The sequence below is a fragment of the Rhincodon typus genome, chromosome 1, assembly GCF_021869965.1.
Source record: "Rhincodon typus isolate 14 chromosome 1, sRhiTyp1.1, whole genome shotgun sequence".
NCBI lineage: Eukaryota > Metazoa > Chordata > Chondrichthyes > Orectolobiformes > Rhincodontidae > Rhincodon > Rhincodon typus.
In genome coordinates this window covers 15038820-15057877 of record NC_063332.1, presented here as the reverse complement: position 1 = coordinate 15057877, position 19058 = coordinate 15038820, and the positions used below count along the sequence as shown (strand labels likewise).

Sequence of the window (19058 nt, the reverse complement as noted above, 5' to 3'; positions counted from 1 at the left end):
GAGGGGAGAGAGAGCCCAGCACGAGAGGAGAGAGGGGGAGAGAGAGCCCAGCACAAGAGGAGAGAGCCCAGCGCGTGGGGAGAGAGGGGGAGAGAGAGCCCAGCACAAGGGGAGAGAAAGCCCAGCGTGACAGGATGGAGATGGACAGTTAGCCCGGCATGGTGGGGAGACAGCAAGACCCGAGGCGATGTCAGCGAGGTGGGCCCAGCAGTGAAAGATGGTGGCTGAGGATCGGTGAAGTTGGAACTGGTGAGGTGGTGGTGTTTCTGAGCCACCTCAGAACTCAAACGTAGATGGACTCCTCTTTAAGCTATATCTTCATTTCCTTTTATTCTTAAAGTATCAAAATGGCACTGGATTATGACAACAAATGAAATCTTTTCACTGCTTTTATTGTATTTTACTGTAAATCACACGTGGCAATAAATAAATCATTCTTTCACTTAAAAAAAACATTTTGAAATTACACATTAAAAATGCACACATAACTTTGTGGTTCTGACCCATGGTCATGACAAAAATTTGGTTATTAAGTGTTTAATAGGTGCATTTATGACTCTACCATAAAACCTACGTGCATTGTTACTATTATAAGAGATAATTATTTAGGTTTACACTGGGAATAGGAAATCAATCTGGGTTAACATACCTTCCTAAATTAGGAAGAATTGAATGTTTGAAATAGATAGATAGAGTCTGCAAGATGGACGACTTTCACCTTGCTTAATTACTGAAACAGACAACGAAGGAAGCACGTAGCCTGAAACTTCAAGACCCAAGAAATATCAACACACACACACACACACAACCTGTTTCCTCTTGGCACTGCCAAGAAGCTTGAAAGAGGCTGGCAGCAGACCAGAAGGCAAACAGTGAAGTTTGAGCCTCTCCGCTATAGCAAGAGCCTCCCCCATCTTTAATCGACATATGAAGCTTCAGACTTAATCAGTGAGTTCTCCAATGGTTAAGGATATAAGGAGTCAAGCCAGTTAGCTAAGAAAGGTCACAACTGCTTTCATAGCAAATCTCAGCTGAAACAGCATGACTATGAGACGAAGATGGTGGTATAGTGGTGCTATCACTAGACTAGTAACCTATAAATCCCTGGCTAATGTTCTAGGGGACAGGGGTTCAAAGCCCAATAGGGGCACTGATGAAATCTGAATTCAATTTAAAAAGGAAACCTGGAGTAGCAAGATAGCTTAATGATGACTATGTCAATTGCTGTAAAAGTCACAAATGCCTTTAAATAAATAAATTCACCATCCTTGTGACCCCAGACCCCCAGCAATCTGGTTGACTCTTAGCTTCCCTCAGGACAATTAAGGATGGATAATCATTGCTGTGGCATGATGCAGGTTTTTTCCTTAACATAAAAGGCCTAAAAATAGGGAAATTCTGACAGTAGGTCTAGAATCCATCATCCTCTATTGGGAGTACATGGAATTCTGGACTCAGCTGTCTTGTTTTCCAAGATTCCCATTTATTGTTCATCCATGTCCAGAAAGTGAACTGACCGACTCATACAAATACTGTGGCTACAAGAGGAGGTCAGAGACTGGGTATTCTGGGGTTAGCAGCTCACCTCATGACTCCCCAAAGTCTAATGAACATCAGGATACTTTTGGGCGATGGGGGGAGTAGTGAGGGAATGATGCCTCTTGTGGGGTAACCATACCTACAGGTCTCCTTTTGAAAATTTACCCCCTCAGAAAGCAGTGGAGGCTGGGCCTTGAACTTGTTTGAGACAGATTTATCAATAGACAGGGGAGTCCAAAATAAAACAAAAAAAAAAACTTAGATACTTAAACCTCAGGGACAGGTCACCTATCTCCACTTTAAAATTCCCTGCATGGTTGTTTCTGGAGCTTCCTTCATCCTGATATTAAGCTCTTTTAGAGCAAACACGTGACTCAGAGAATGCTAAACAAACAGCACATTTTCAGTCTGATTGAACCTGCACACTTTGTCGGACCTTTTGGATCATTCTGTCCTCTCTGACACGGACTCCTATCATTCAGCAACAACAGCTTCTATTACACTGCTCCACATCCCCCTACCCACCAATAAATTAAATTGTTTACCTCAAGGATTTAAAAGGTCTCACTTAAATACGTGAACAAATTTCTAGATACCCCGTCGCTACCCACAAAAACTCAAAAATGAAACTAAAACTATGCCTTCCCTCTTCCTGATGCGCACAACATAGAAATACAGGTCAAATATAAAGCTATTCATTGTTCTTCCATTTTAGAACCCAAGTTTCTAAACAATAATTATTACCAACCTCCATCACATCAGGTTCTTGATATTTCTTTCAATGGGAAGCTTTTCATTTCTACTCTGTTGAGACCCCACATGATTTTGAACACCTCCATCAAATTTTCGTCACAGCCTTTCCTTTTCTTAGGAAAGCAGCCCCAGGTTACACGAACACATGAATTAGGAGTAAATTCAGGCCCTGTTCTGCCATTTGGTAACTAATCGGCCGATCTGATTCTGGCCTCAACTCTACCTACCTGTCTATAACTACCCATTCACTCCCTCCCTTACCCAAAAAAAGAAACACTGGAATATATATTAAATAATCCAGCCTGCACTGATCACTGGGAATAAGTTCCACAGGCTACTGACCGTCAAAGAACAAAACTTCTCATTTCAGTCATAATGGGGAGACTCCTAATTTTTAGTTAATGCCTCTTGGTCCTAGAGTGCCATTTAAATGAGACACATTGTGCCAGCCTCCACTCTGTCAGTCCCTTCAGGATCTTCTATGGTTCAATAAGGCCACATCTCATTTCACTCAACTCCAATTGCAGGCACCCAGCTAGCTCAACCTCTCCTCATTGGCTCATCTCTTTATCCCAAGAATTGGTTGAGTTAACCTGCTCCAAACTGCTTCTAATATAATCATATGCTTCAATTAAGAAAAAAAAACGTATACAGTGCTGTGGATGCAGTCTCACCAATTGTAGCAAAATGTCTCCACTATTATGCTTGATTCTTTGTGCATTAAATGCCTACATTCCACTTGCCTTCTGAACTAGTTGCTGTTCTTGCATGTTCTTTATAATTCATGTCCAAGGACAATTTGTGCAGAGTTCTGCAATCTCTCTCCATTTAAACAACATGTTGCTTTTCTATTCCTCCTGCAAAAGTGGTCAATTTCACACTTTTTCCCCAATTATATTCCACTCTATCCTTGTCACTAAAATCCTTCATCCTTGAAACCATGCTTGAAAATTTTTCTCTGTACTCAATGCTTTTATGTCCTTTCTATAGTGTGGCACTCAAAACTGGATACTCCTCTTTAGATGAAAGCAATCAAAAAAAACATTTGCCATGACCTTCCTTCAGTACACTTCATACCAATTGATAAAGTCCTGGATGCTGTATTAACTTCTCTCTCATCCTGCCATGCCACCTCAAATGATTTATGTACCTAAATGCACCCTCAGGTTCCTGCACCCCTTTAGAATTCTTGCTTTTACATTATAACCGCTCCCCATTCTTCCTTTCCTACCAAAATGAATCACTCCCACATTTCTCTGCATTAAAGTTTTTCCACCACTTGCACATCCATTCTAACCTCCAAATGTCCAACTCCTCACATTCTACAATGCTTTCAATTTGTGTATCCTGCACACTCAATGTCATTGATAAAGATTCATAAAAAGCAAAGATCCCAACATTCACTCTTTTACATCTCACTACATTGCTTCCCGCATTGCAAAAAACAATACCACTCATCACAACTGTTGCCCGTGACTCAACCAACCTAGTGAACGATGACAGAAATAGCTGCAGGAAGTCAGGAGGTCTGGTACTGCCTGTGGAGAGAAAGCAAAGTTAACGTTGAGTCCGGTGTCCCTTCTTCAGAAGTGTACATGCTGCCACAGTCTTTATTTATTCCATGGGATTCAGTTTTGTTGGCAAGTCTTTCTTGTGCACTTTATTACAAACCTTTTGGAACTGACGTACATCAGTCGCATTACCTTCAGCAATGATCTGTTAACCCGTTAAAAAAACAGTTAAGCATATTTGCCCTTAAGAAATCTGTTCAGCATTTTTGTTAAATTAAGCTACATTTATTAAAGCCAAAATAATTTTGATCTGGATAATCTTCCATTCAAAAGCTTTACCATTCACAAGCTTAAAATGCTGGGCTGGCCTTAACCCATCACGCCTGTTTGAATTCGGCTGCAACATTTGCAGTTCTCAGGTCCTATAGCACTGTTACTGTATATATGGAGGACTAGAAGATTATAGCCAGTGCCTCCACAACTGACACTCTCATTTTCCTCAGATGCTTCTGATTTTGCTCTGACTTTTCATCCTTAAGTACAGCTAGACTTCTTAGTTGGCACAGTCTAGCTTTGATCTGATGGTAACAAAACGGTTGTGGAACCTTTTCGTAGTACCTTTAGTTGGTTCATGGAACTACAGGGTGCCAACAATTCATATCGAATACATGCCATTCTAGTGAGGGGGGACTTGGGGGATACAGTGAAATTTAAAGTAAAACACAAAATGCAGAACACGCAAGAAACTCAGCAAGTCTCGTAGTGTCTGTGGAGAGAGAGGTACAGAGTTAATGTTTTGGGTCTAATGTGACTCTTCTCTAGAAATGTTCAGTTTTGAAGAAGAGTCACATTGGGCTCAGAACATTAACTCTGTTTCTCTCTCCACTGATGCTGCCCTACTTGCCGAGTTTCTCCAGCACTTACTATTTTTTAATTCAGATCTCCAGCATCCGCAGTATTTTGTTTTTATTTGAGGTGGTGAGTTGGGGGGGATACATGGAAAAAAAAACAAATTATTTAGTTTCCTGCCCTCAAAATTTTGAGCTTTTATCACAACAAAAAAAAAATGTTCTACTCCAACAATAGAGAGAAACACAAGTTGGTTTGTTTTTTGAAACTATTTATTTTCTTTGTGGGTGCTTCATCTAGTGTACACATTCAAACAAAATAGACAAAACATATGTATATGGCTCTGCTCTGTTTTAATATGGATTCAGTCAATTTTATCCAGATGATTGAAACAGTGAGATGGATGATCCATGGCACTGAACTGTGCAAGACATTTCTTTCTCTTGTTAAAAATACTTTTTTTTTGTGGGATATTTACAGCAGCTTCCTCTTCTCAAACTCCTGAAAAAGAGGTTAAAATAAATTAAAGTGGCACATCTCATTCAGCAAAAAACAATTTCAAACTCCAAATGTTTTTTGTTTTACAAAGAAGAATGTTTTTGATTTAGGCAAACATTCTGTAATACCCCTCCTTTCTATGAGTTTAGCAGCAACAGGAAAGATTTCTGGTTGTCCAACAGATAATCATGCAGATACAGAAGGTTCCTCATTCACCCCTACTTTATTCCAGCAGAATGATTTTAAGGTTCTCCCCGCTCATTACCCCAAACACCTCTGAAAATGAGTCATAGTTTTCAATCTTTGTATTTTATCCATTTGATATCTTGATTTGATTTGATTTATCATTATCACATGTAGCTAGGTACAGTGAAAAGTTTTGTTTTGTGCGCAGATTAGCCAGATCATACCACACAGAGATCATAGGGTGATAGAACGGAGCAAGGAATACAAAGCTGTGGCTGCAAAGGTGCACAAAAAGATCAACATTTGAAATTTGAGAGGTCCATTCCAAAGTCTAATAATAGCGGGGAAGAAGCTGCTTTTGAACGTGTTAGTATGCGTGTTTAAACATTTCTATCTTCTGCCTGACAGAAGAGGTTGGAAGAGATTATAACCAGGATGGAAGGAGTCTTTGATGCTGTTGGCTGCAGTGATTAAAACGAGAATAAATGTTTCCAATTTATCCTAACAATACCTTTCATTAGGGGGAGATGATGGCACATTGGTAATGTCACTGAATTAGTAGGCCAGTGCCCCAAGTTAATATACAGGGAACATCGGTTCAAATCCGACCGTGATAAAGGGTGGGATTTGAAGTCAATAAAAGGGTGTAATACAAAGTTAGCCTAAAGGTAACCATGAAACCACTGTCGATCGTCTTAAAAACCAACCTGTTTCACGTCCTATAGTGAAAGAAATCTGTCAATAATTATCCAGTCTGGCCAACCTGCAACTTCAGATCCACAGTAATGTGGCTGACTCTTAATTAGGGATGGAATACTGGCCTAGCCAATGATGCCCATAGTCCAAGAGCTTCCCCTCAGCCTATTGAATCTGAGTTTACAACATTAAATTTGACGCCCGGTCTCTCTCAAAACGGTTTCTCTGACCCACATATTATTTCTGAAACAACTCCAAGGAGGCCAGTATCCTGTCTCCAAGTCACCCTTTATTTACAAGGAACCTGACCAGCTCGCTCACAGCCAATCCCTAAAATGAGGGGTCTCTGTTTATAGCTGTCAGCCAGAGCTCCCTGACTGGCCCAGGGTAACAGCCCCAATCAGGGATCTCACACAAGGGATGTGTAGGTTAGGGGTTGGGTCTGGGTGGGTGCTCTCAGGGTCGGTGTGGACTTGTTGGGCCGTAGGGCCTGTTTCCACACTGTAGGGATTCTATGATCTATGAACACTGAACTGCAAGCAGAATGCCGCATCACACTGACTAACCCAATCACGCTCCCTGTATCTGCAGCCTGACTCTATGATTCTGGCCTTCTGTGTTTCCACATTATGCTCCACGCCTTAGGGAGCCTATGCCCCAAGCTCCGGAACTCACTCCCTAAATCCTTCCACTTTGCTTTCCCCTCCCCTTCAGGACACTCTGGCTGCCTGGTGGCTCAGTGTTACACTCGTGAAGCACTTTGGGTCATTTTGCTACGTTCGAAAGTTCTACATTAAGTTCGAGCTGTTGTGGCTGACTCAGCTTGACTGATGGTCCAGTGACGGTACAGATCACACCGGGGATTAATGTTGCTAATTTCGGGAAGGCAGAACCGACCCAGTTTACATTGCAGCAACCTCCACAGAAAATTGTTTTTGGGTTTTTTTTTGGGGTGGGGGGGGCGAAAGAGCTATGAGGGTATGATAGATAGATCACCATTAAAACAAAACACACACGCATGCCTCTAATAAGGGGTATTCATCAAAGTGATGAGACAGAGTGCCAAGAAATACATCAAGCATCACAGGAATATATGCTGCTCAGCAGGTTAGACACAGCTGGTGTGATGCATGATCAGTGTTGGTTGACTGCCATAGGAAGGTGCGAGAGTGCTAGGCATTACTGCCGAAGGACAACTGAGAAACAGGTAATGCAACTGAGCAGCTGGATGTATCACAACAGTGGGCCTTTCAGCTGAATGCCTGCTAACACAACATGTTACCCAGAGGCATGCAGAGAAGAGAAATTCAAAAGGCAGATAAGACAAGATTAGGAGAAGCAGTATAAATAAAAGATTATATGCAGCGTGCGGCACAATATTTATTCCATTCTTTGAAAACAGTGGTTGATCATATTGCTAATTTTGTAGGAAACACAGGATATAAGTTTAAGTCAAGATGTTTTATTTTTAAGATGTATGTATAAATAGCATGTTGGAAAAGAAATGGCATTGCTAACGAGCATGTTTAGTTAGGTACTAAGTTTAGACAATTTACAGAAGAGAAAGTGCTCTTGCCTGTTGTAAACTTGACTTTTAGACAAGGCAATTAGCATGAAACAAAAATTGCCATTAATCACCAAAAGACTTCAACCTGACTTCCTTAAATACAAACAAGGAACAAGCGTAGGCCACTTGGCCCTTCGAGCCTGCTCTGCCATTAAATAAAATCATGGATGATCTAATTTTAACCTCAACTTTACACTCCTGCATACTCCAAATAGTTCTCCATCACCTTGGTAATCTCCTTTAATTCAATCTAGAGTAAACCAAAGAACTGTGCTGCTGAAGACCTGAAACAAAAACAGAAATTGCTAGAGAAACTCAGCAGGTCTGGCAGCATTTGTAGAGAGAAAGCAGACTTAATGTTAAGTTCTGAGGAAGGTTCATTGGACTCAGACCTGCTGAGTTTCTCCAGCAATCTACCTACCTCTACATGCTGACTGAATGTGATGCATATTTCCAGCAGAACCTGTCTTCATTTCGGTTTTGCAGCATCATGCAATGTTTTCCTCAGTCTAATCTATATGAAATCCTGATGTGTTACAGAGTCATAGAGTCGCACAGCATGGAAACAGATCCTTCAGCTCAACCACTCCATGCTGAACATAATCCCAAACTAGTTCCAACTGCCTACTCCTGGCCCATATCCGTCCAAACCTTTCCTATTCATGTACTTAGCTAAATATCTTTCAAACGTTGTAACTGTGCCCACATCCATCACTTCTTCAGGAAGTTCATTCCACACGTGAACCATTCTCTATGTAAAAATATTTTCCCCTGATGGTTTTAAAAATCTCTCTCACCTTTAAAATATGCCCCTAGTCTTGAAATCCCCCAACCCAGGGTGCTCTGGAATTTTCTCTTTGTTTGGGAAGGGAGGGAAAAAAGTAGGGACCTTATGGAAAGACAACGAACTTGACCAGTTTCCCTCTTCACTATCCAATTTAACAGTCCTTTCCGGGATCAGTTCAGTTGGGAATGTTGGACGGGACAGTGATTGTGAGGTTCCACAGTCGAATAACTTGCTGAGAAAAGCCATGTCTGGACACACAAAGGGAAAACAAGTTGCTGGGGTGTGGTAGGTGAAAGTCCTCGACAACAACATGACAAAAAAGTGTTCCATCACTCTTAAACATTACATTTTCAGGCATTGTCAAAACTCTCTTCATAATTAACTCTCCCTCCAAATAAAACTCGCTTTCAAGAATTATACAGTGCCACGGCAATAAATATAATCAGAAAAACTAATCAAAACAATTAAATGCCACTTCCAACAAATTATTTCATCTTTAACCTGTTCTTCCCACATTTAGTTTCATTGTTGAATTTAGAATATAAATTAGTATATGTGTAAAAACAATTACTGCTGCCTACCAGTTGTAAATATATTCTAGTCCATTGAAATATTTTCCTGTCCTTCATCTTATTGCAGTGTTATATTTGTGTTTGTCTAGTATTCTCTCAGGTAAGATAGGAAAAATAAACTGCAGGTCAGCAGCAGTAAGTACAGAATTTTTTTTAATGTTCTTTGCTGAATGCTTAAAAATGACACTATCACATGTTACATGTTTAGAAAAAGGAGCAAACCAGATTTATTTTTCCTGACGTCTTTTCTAGCCCTTAGCTCAACACCAGACTTTTCTCAATACATAAAACAAAATTCACTTGCCTTGGTCCGTTCTGCATTCATTTTTCCCTTCTCGGCAAGTTTTATTATTTATGCGAAACCTACAGCACAAAAGGGAGGGTGTTCTGCCCAAGTAATCAATGCCAGAAACGAGCCATGATACACAAGTGTTTAAAACACTACTTTGACAAGCAGCTCGCACTCTGTTCAGAGAACCCGACTGCTTAATAAACAATATCCTGAAAACTGACACTGATGGTGGAAATGTGGCTCAGGGGCAGATCAGTCCTGTCAGGTATGATTTTGATTTGGATTTGATTTGATTTATTACTGTTGTGTGTACTAAGGTACAGTGAAAAGCATTGTCTTACGTGCTTCACAAGCAGATTGCACTGTACAAATGCATCAGGGTAACAGAACAGAGTGCAGGATACAATGTTACAACTGCCAAGAAGGTGCAGAGAGAGAGATCAACATTAACATTAAAGAGGTTCGTTCAAAAGTCTGATAACAGAGAGGAAGAAGCTGTTCTTAAATCTATTGTACGTGTATTCAAACTTCCATATCTTCTGCTTATGGAAGAGAGTGGAAGAGAGTATAACCGGGGTGGGAGGGGTCTTTAATTATGCTGGTTGCTTTCCCAAGGCAGTGGGAAGTATAGATGATGTCACATGAAGATACGAGTTGAAGCTTTAAATATGCAGGCATTAGCCTTAGCTGGTGGCAGCAGTGTCGGATTTAGAATGTCACAGGTTCATGAAAAGGAGAGAAATGCACGTCAGAGGCTCCAGTACATAACCAGCACTGAAGCCCCAGGGCAGTACTGAGAAAGTGCTGAGCTCAAAGAGGGGCTCCCATTCTCATGGAATATTAAACCGATGTGACCTGATGTTCTGTCAGAGACTGAATGGTACCATTCAGATGAAGAGGAGAAACCTTCCACGTCTTGGTTAGCAGCTCTCTTTAAACAAATACCATTCAAACAGATCATGTGTCTCTAACTGTTTGAAGAAGCTGGCTGTTTAGGATAAAGTCACCGTAGCCACAGAGGTTCATAGGGCTGCTCTCTCATTAGAGAGCCAGGACTGCTGGTGTGTTTAGCCAGAGGGTTTAGCTGAAACAGGAACTGAACCTGTGCTGTTGGTTTCACTCACATTGCAAACCTGTCATCCAGCCACTGAGCTAACTGCTGCCTCTCCCGACATCTCAACAATGATGACTGTTCAAAATTACTTCACTAACTACAACACGCTCAGTGTCTCAGGGAGGTCTTAAACAGCACTATAGAAACGGAAACACAGTTCCCAGCAGATTGACTGACTTAAGAAAAGTCCACTCCGCAGCAATGATAAGGTGCCGGGAGCAGGAAACGGGTCTTCCCCTCAAACCTCCCGACCCAGGGCGGGATAGAACCACCCCTCGAGAGTGTCCAGCCGTACCTGAACTCAGGTGTGGGCCCACCTAAGGGACTGTCCATGGAAGATGCTGGCATGGCCAGCCACCAGAGGGCAGTAATCCTGAAGAGAGAAGCTAATCACAACAGAGATGTTAGGTGGTCTAGGGAGGGGTGTGGGTTGGAGGTCGAGGGGGGGGTGGTGGTGGTGGTTAAGGCATGTGGGAGCTGGGGTTTGGAGGCCAGGTGCAGAAACCGGGGTGGGGGTGACATTTAACATCTTCTGTACCTTTCTCTTTTCTGCCTTTTTAACCTAAAAATCTGGCGCTCACCGTGTGGCTGGAATTGGGTTGGGGATGGGTACAATTGTAATGTCCAGGGAATGGTGCCAGGCATCACCAAATATTAACACATTTCTAACTCTATGAAATCGCAGGTCATGGCCTAGTGGTATTATCGCTGGACTGTTAATCCAGAGACCCAGGTCACGTTCTGGAGACCTGAGTTGAATCCCACCATGGCAGATGGTGGAATTTAAATTCAATACAAATCTGGCATTTAGAGTCTGATGAAACTATTGTCGGGAAAAACCCATCAGGTTCACCAATGCCCTTTAGGGATGAAAATCTGTCACCCTTACCTGGTCTGGCCTACATGTGGTTGATTCTTAACTGCCCTCTGGGCAATTAGGGATAGGCAATAAATTCTGGTCTAGCCAGCGACACCCTCATCTCATGAATGAATAAAAAAAAATTGAGTTGAGAACAAAAATTCAAAGAAATAGAAGGCTGGTTCGTAAAAGGCAACTGTGCAGGACCTTCAAAACCTATCGCTCTCTATCATTATTTCCAAGTCATTTGTAGGCACAACAAACAGTAATTGCACAGCCAATTTACTAAGCCTCATGCTTATTTTACCATGTGTCTTTAGAGCTAGCCTTTTGCCTTAATCAGCCAAGGAAATGAAACTCACATCAGTGGTGTTTTGCTGCCACCTGGTGGCATTTACAGGCATTAACCAGTTGCATCATTGCCATCACTATTCTTTACAGTAACTGAATAAACCAAGACCCATCTGGACAATTGCAAGCACTGAGTGAACCTAGCATGGTGCCTGGCTGCAATGAAACAGCCTTTCAACAAAGAAGAGCAGCCATTTCAGTGTGATAACAGAAATCGACTGGGACTTGTGGAAGTTCAGGACGAGATGGCAACAACAAAAACCAGGCAGAAATGTAACCAATGAAAAATCAAATCAAAAGATGAAACAGAGACAGTAGGAACTGCAGATGCTGGAGAATCCGAGACAACAAGGTGCAGGGCTGGATGAACACAGCAGGCCAAGCAGCACCATAGGAGCAGAAAGGCTGACGTTTCGGGCCTTTTCTGACGAAGGGTCTAGGCCCGAAACGTCAGCCTCAAAAGATGAAACAGACATGCAATGCAGGTGTCTGACAATTTTGACCACACGGAACAGACTGTTACCTTTTAAAAGGATTAGATGTAAAAAGATGTTGTTGCGTTTTCTAAGTTAATGACAATTTTATACAAGTAATTAAAAAGAAAACTGTTTAACCCACTAAACTAAAGCAGTAGCACCAACAAATAACAGCCTCTTAATTCCCAGTTTAGATAAAGAGTCACTAGATTCAAAACATTAACTCTGCTTTCGCTCCATTGATGCTGCCAGACCTGCTGAGTTTCTCCAGCAAGTTGTTTTTTGTTTCAGATTTCCGGCATATGCAGTTCTTTGTTTTGTTCCCTTAAGTCTCAAGTTGCACCAGGCATTTACTAAAAATACTTCGTTACGACCTTCAGATTGTGGGGTGGATCGACCTGCACGCTATCACAACGAAGATTTGCATTTCTATAAAGGTCATTCATGACCATCGGATATCCCAAAGCACTTTGCAGCCAGCAAAGAACCTCAGTGTGTGACGTCACTGTTATTCAGGAAATGCAACAGCCAATTTGTGCACAGCATGACCCAACAGCAATGGGACCATAACCAGATAATCAACATCACAGATATAGACTGAGAGATAAATATTGATCAGGACACCAGGGATAACTCTTTGACAAGGTATATTTCATGTTCACTTGAGAAAGCAGACAGAGCCTTGGTTTAGCTACTCATCTGAAAGCCTTTGATAGTGCAGCACTCCACTGCAGTGTCAGCCTTGATTGGGTGCTGGAGTAGGAATTGAGCCCAAAACCATTTTTCAAAAATTAATTCACAAGGTGTAGGCATTGCTGGCCAGGCAGCATTTATTGCCCATCCCCAATTGCCCAGAGGGCAGTTCAGAGTCAACCACATTGCTGTTGGTGTGGAGTCACATGTAGACCAGACCAGGTTAAGAAGAGCAGTTTCCTTCCCTTAATGACGTTAGTGAACCAGATAGGTTTTTCCCCGACAATTGACAATGGTTATCATGAGACTCTCAATTCCAGATATTCATTGAATTAAAATTCCACCATCTGGCATGGCAGGATTCGAACCCAGGTCCCTAGAACATTATCTGGCTCTCTGGCTTAACAGTCTAGCGATAATACCACTAGGCCATCATCTCCCCTGTAACCAAGTGTTCTCTAACCAAGGGAACACTGCGACCGACTGAACCAGGGCTGACACTGGTTAAGGCTGGCTATGGGAAATTACTTCCAGAATGCACCAATACATTCTGGAGCATCTTGATTTCAGAAATAAAAATCATCTCCTGCTTCAAGACCAGCGTTTACTGCCCATCCCCAACTGCCTTTATAAAGTTCAGCGGAAAAGTCATCCACTTCAGAGGGACACTGAGAGCAAACCACTAGTCCTGAGATCAGACCCAAGAAGAGCTGTTTTCCAGCCCACTAAGGTCATTCGTGGAGAAACTCAGCAGGCCTGGCAGCATCTGAGAAGAGGGGAAACAGAGTTAATGTTTGGCTGAACTTGAAAGATTAACTCTGTTTTCTCTCCTCAGATGCTGTCAGACCTGCAGAGTTTCTCCAGCAATTCTGGTTTTAGTTTGTTTCAGATCGCCAGCACAGGCAGTTCTTTGATTTGTGCTTTTTTTAAAAAAGGATGTTCATTGTCATTTTAAACAACTGGGCCATCTAATAGTTCCATAGTCACTTTCACTAATACCAGCTTTTTTAAAATTTATTTTCCTTTTAAATGGAATACAAATTCGCAAGTAGCTGTTGCAAGACTTAAATTCACATTTTTTGAGTAACTATAGCCACAGACTCTCTCTACTGAGGAAGGCAAAAATGCGAGACAATGGGTTAAAATGTCCACAAGTATTTTTTGCACAGCATTGAAGGTACAGTCCGACTAAGCCAGTGACTCTCACGATATCTGTTATTAGTTTATGTGGTTTCATTATCCTAAGTGTCTAATGCTAAAACATCAAGGGACTCTGACCAGCACGGTTACGGATCACAAAGCACTAATCCATCAAGAAATCCAACACATTATGCCAATACTAAAATAATTATTTGAGTTGATTTGTTAAAAAAGGGAGTTGGGGAGATTTAGGGGAGGGAGGGGAGGCAATAGCTTAGTGGTATTATCGCTGGACTGTTAATCCAGAGACCCAGATAATGTTCTGGGGACCTGGGTTTGAATCCTGCCATGGCAGATGGTGGAATTCGAATTCAATAAACATCCGGAATTAAGAGTCTAATGATGACCATGAATCCATTGTCGATTGTTGGAAAAATTCATTTGATTCACTAATGTCCTTTAGGGAAGGAAACTGCCATCCTTACCTGGTCTGGCCTAAATGTGATTCCAGACCCACTGCAATGTGGTTGTCTCTTAACTACCCTCTGGGCAATTCGGGATGGACAATAAATGCTGCCTAGCCAGTGACACCCTTATCCCATTAATGAATAAAGAAAAAGAAACAACAAAGGCTACTGATTCACTCCAATTGCAAAGTAGGTTTGTTCACCAGAGCTCTGATGAAGAGTCATCTAGACTCGAAACATTAGCTTGCTGTCTCTACAATGAATACTGCCTGACCCACTGTGATCTCCAGCATCTTTTGTTTTCAGTACAGATTCCAGCATCTACTGTAATTTGCTCCTATGATGGAATTGAGGCCCTGATTCCATGCTATAAACGCTATGCCATTTCCATTTCCCAGACCTGCCAAACCTATGTCTTAAAACCTGAAAAATATTACAAGGACAACAATTCGAGAACAAAACACAACTTTGAGAAAGCTGCCCTTTCTGGCTAAATTAACATATTCCAGGAATACAGAGAAACACCAGACATTCCAATTCCAACATGCAGCATTAAATTTCACACTTTAAAAAATACATTTTTACAAACTGAATTTTTTTTTTTTTAGTCATTCACAGGATGATGGCGTCAGTGGCCAGGCCAGCATTTATTGCCCATCCCTAATTGCCCAGAGGGCAATCAAGAGTCAGCCACATTGCTGTGGGTCTAAAGTCACATGTACGCCAGACCAGACCAGACCAGGTAAGGATGGTAGTTTCCTTCCCTAAAAGGAAGTAAAAAGGATTAAAGGACATTAGTGAGCCAGATGGATTTTTCCAACAATTGATAGTGGATTCATGGTTATCATTAAACTGTTAACTCCAGATATTTATGAAATTCAAATTCCACCATCTGCTGTGGCAAGACTCAAACTGGGATCCCCAGAACATTACCTGGATCTCTGAATTAGCAATCCAGCAACAATACCACTAGACCATTGCCTCCCCTAGGAATGGGTTATAAATAGGGCTAGCACAGCCATTGACATCCACATCCTGTGACTGAATGCTTTTAAAAAAATTCACTGTCTGTGTTGGGATTCAAACCCACCTCCCTACAGCACTGCAACTCTCACTGATGCAAATACATAGAACATAGAACATAGAACATTACAGCGCAGTACAGGCCCTTCGGCCCTCGATGTTGCGCCGATCTGTGAAACCAATCTGAAGCCCATCTAACCTAAACTATTCCATTATCATCCATATGTTTATCCAATGACCATTTAAATGCCCTTAAAGTGGACGAGTCTACTATTTTTGCAGGCAGGGCATTCCACGCCCTTACTACTCTCTGAGTAAAGAACCTACCTCTGACATCTGTCCTATATCTATCACCCCTCAATTTAAAGCTATGTCCCCTCGTGCTAGCCATCACCGTCCGAGGAAAAAGGCTCCCACTGTCCACCCTATCTAATCCTCTGATCATCTTGTATGTCTCAATCAAGTCACCTCTTAACCTTCTTCTCTCTAACGAAAACAGCCTCAAAACCCTCAGCCTTTCCTCATAAGACCTTCCCTCCATACCAGGCAACATCCTGGTAAATCTCCTCTGCACCCTTTCCAATGCTTCCACATCCTTCCTATAATGCGGTGACCAGAACTGTACGCAATACTCCAAATGCGGCCGCACCAGAGTTTTGTACAGCTGCAACATGACCTCATGGCTCCGAAACTCAATCCCTCTACCAATAAAACCTAACATACTGTACGCCTTCTTAACAACGCTATCAACCTGGGTGGCAACTTTCAGTGATCTATGCACATGGACACCGAGATCTTTCTGCTCATCCACACTACCAAGAATCTTACCATTAGCCCAGTACTCTGTATTCCTGTTACTCCTTCCAAAGTGAATCACCTCACACTTTTCCGCATTAAACTCCATTTGCCACCTCTCAGCCCAGCTCTGCAGCTTATCTATGTCACTCTGTAACCTACAACATCCTTCTGCACTATCCACAACTCCACCGACTTTGGTGTCATCCGCAAATTTACTAACCCATCCTTCTACGCCCTCATCCAGGTCATTTATAAAAATGACAAACAGCAGTGACCCCAAAACAGATCCTTGAGGTACACCACTAGTAACTGAACTCCAGGATGAACATTTCCCATCAACCACCACCCTCTGTCTTCTTACAGCTAGCCAATTTCTGATCCAAACCGCTAAATCACCCTCAATCCCATGCCTCCGTATTTTCTGCAATAGCCTACCATGGGGAACCTTATCAAACGCTTTACTGAAATCCAAATACACCACATCAACCGCTTTACCCTCATCCACCTGTTTGGTCACCTTCTCGAAGAACTCAATAAGGTTTGTGAGGCACGACCTACCCTTCACAAAGCCGTGTTGACTATCCCTAATCAAATTATTCCTTTCTAGATGATTATAAATCCTCTGGATTAACAGTCCAGCAATAATACCACTAGGCCCTCACTTCCCCATGAGGAGGTGTCCCATCTGAAGAGGCAGACCTTGAGGAAAATCCATTTCTTCCCCCAGAAATTATATATCATTAAGACAGAAAGCAGCAGAGCAGTGAAAACACATTTCCATTGCAACTTCTCTTCTGTCTCTTTGATTTGAAACAAAAGTTAGTGGTTGTGATGTTCTGTGTTAGAACAGCATTGGGCTTTATTTGTACCATCTCAGGAACTTATTAATGTGCCATGCCCTGGATCAGCACAGCAGGGAAAGTGGCAAGCCAGCAGGTAAATGTGTCACACTGCTCCACAATAAGGATCACAGAGTTCAGTGTGCCAGGCTGCTTTGTAAAGGGCTGCCACACAGAGAGAGAAACAGCAGACCCTGCGGTGCAAAGCCACACACTGAGCACAATCACGAGAGATGTCCGACAGAACAAAGAACTCACTGACAAGAGTGATGCAACAAACAGACCAGGGGGCGGGGGGTGCACAGTGGCCATGTTGTACAGGAAAACCGGTTGTGGAGAGAGAGAATGGGAAACAGCTTGATGAGAAAAACAAATTGGATGAGACAAACCCAACAGATGGCCACTAAGTTTGGGACAGTGACAGCAGAGAGTCCAGGATTTTCTCTTAAATTTAAATTGAACAATAATATCTATAGCACTTTCAGAAGAAAAGTTGTAATAGTGCCAGTGTAATGATTGCAATGAGGGCCAGGTGGATCTCATTGGTCCGGGTTAACAACCCCAATCATAGTCAATCAGGGATGAAAAGATATAATCAGGAGTCACTCTATATAGTCAGGAGTTACTCTAGGCACAAAAACAGGGATTGCTGGAAAAGCTCAGCAGGTCTGGTAGCATCTGCAGAGAGAAAATCAGAGGTCGTATGACCCTTCCAGGCCTGAAACATTAATCTGACGTATCTCCCTGGATGCTGCCAAACCTGCTGAGCTTTTCAGCAATTTCTGGTTTTGTTTCTGATTTACAACAGTTCTTTCAGTTTCTCTTTGTTCTAGAGACTGGCTCTGAGCTGGCTGGTCAGGGCCCATGCACTCTGCACATGTAAATAAAGGGTGACTTGGTGACAGGATACCAGCCCCTATGCAGTTATTTCAAACAGAAAGCAGCAAAAGGTGGGGTGGTATTTCCAATCCTCCCATGTAGCTTGGAATGTGCAAAGGAGGAGCAGCAAAAGGAGGAAGAAGAATTCTGCATCTCTTTAACTGCACTGTAAAAAGTGGTAGGGGGAAGGGTGCTGCTCAGAAAGTATTCTCTCTTGGAGCCAACACCAGTATGAAGAGCCTTGACTAACATTTAGACACTAAAAGATCAATGTGACAAAGATGGAAGTAATTCTGTTGGGTTGTATGACCTGAATTCAAATAGAGGAGACAGCAGATGACAAAACTCAGCTAGTCCTTCAGTTTTGCCTTTTCTGTAAAGTGTTGGAATTGAAACTGACTGATATTTACCTTCTGTATGGTGCTGCCCAGCTGGGCAGGGGACATGCTGATGAGCACACCAGCCTGCTGAAGGGCAGCAATCTTTTCCTTGGCTCCACCTTTACCTCCAGCAATGATGGCACCGGCGTGACCCATTCTCCGACCCGGTGGCGCAGTAAGACCAGCAATGAATGAGACCACCGGCTTGGCGTTGGGCCCCTGTAGAAAAAAAACAATAACAATATCAAACACTGACAAGAAGATGGTTTTCACTGGAGTAACAGTCCATCCGTACTGGCCAAATAGTTCAACTTGCATTGTGAGCTGAGATTTTAAATCCAGTTTCAAAGAAAAAAAAAGTTGGAAGTAAAAAGCTGCCATTATCAGTAAGCAAAAAAGTGACCACAAGATTGTAGCCTTGTCATTAAAAACTCAGCCAGTTCATTAACGTCGTTCAGGGAATGTAACTTGCTCTCTACCAGATCTAGCCCAACCGCAACTCAGGTATCGCACCAATGTAGTGGACTCTTAACAGCCATCGACATCAACTTAGCAAAGCACTCAAATTGTATCGAGAAGATACTGGAACTTCTCAGCAAATCTAGCAACACGTGTGAAGGGGAGAAAGGAGTTAATGCTTTGGGGAAGGTGACCTTTCATCACCGGTTCTGGTCAAAAATGACCAGTGACCTGAGAGGTTAACACTTCTCACTCCCTATGCTTCCGTACAAACAAACAGCCCATTATCAGAAGAGTCAATGCTTTTAACACAAAGAGCTGGTTAGAAAG

The 19058-nt window shown here is 42.3% G+C and overlaps 1 protein-coding gene across 1 annotated transcript in view; it reads right to left on the bottom strand.

The window, feature by feature from the left end:
* Nucleotides 1-4906: 4906 nt before the first annotated feature.
* LOC125484342 (succinate--CoA ligase [ADP/GDP-forming] subunit alpha, mitochondrial-like) overlaps nt 4907-19058 on the bottom strand; it is a 41475-nt gene continuing 27323 nt past the window's right edge. The window contains exons 4-5 of the mRNA XM_048602547.1: nt 18300-18488; nt 4907-5153 (exon numbers count right to left, since the gene is read on the bottom strand). Coding sequence (XP_048458504.1) covers nt 5127-5153; nt 18300-18488 — 216 coding nt within the window. The 3' untranslated portion in view covers nt 4907-5126. The remainder of the gene's footprint in view (nt 5154-18299; nt 18489-19058) is intronic.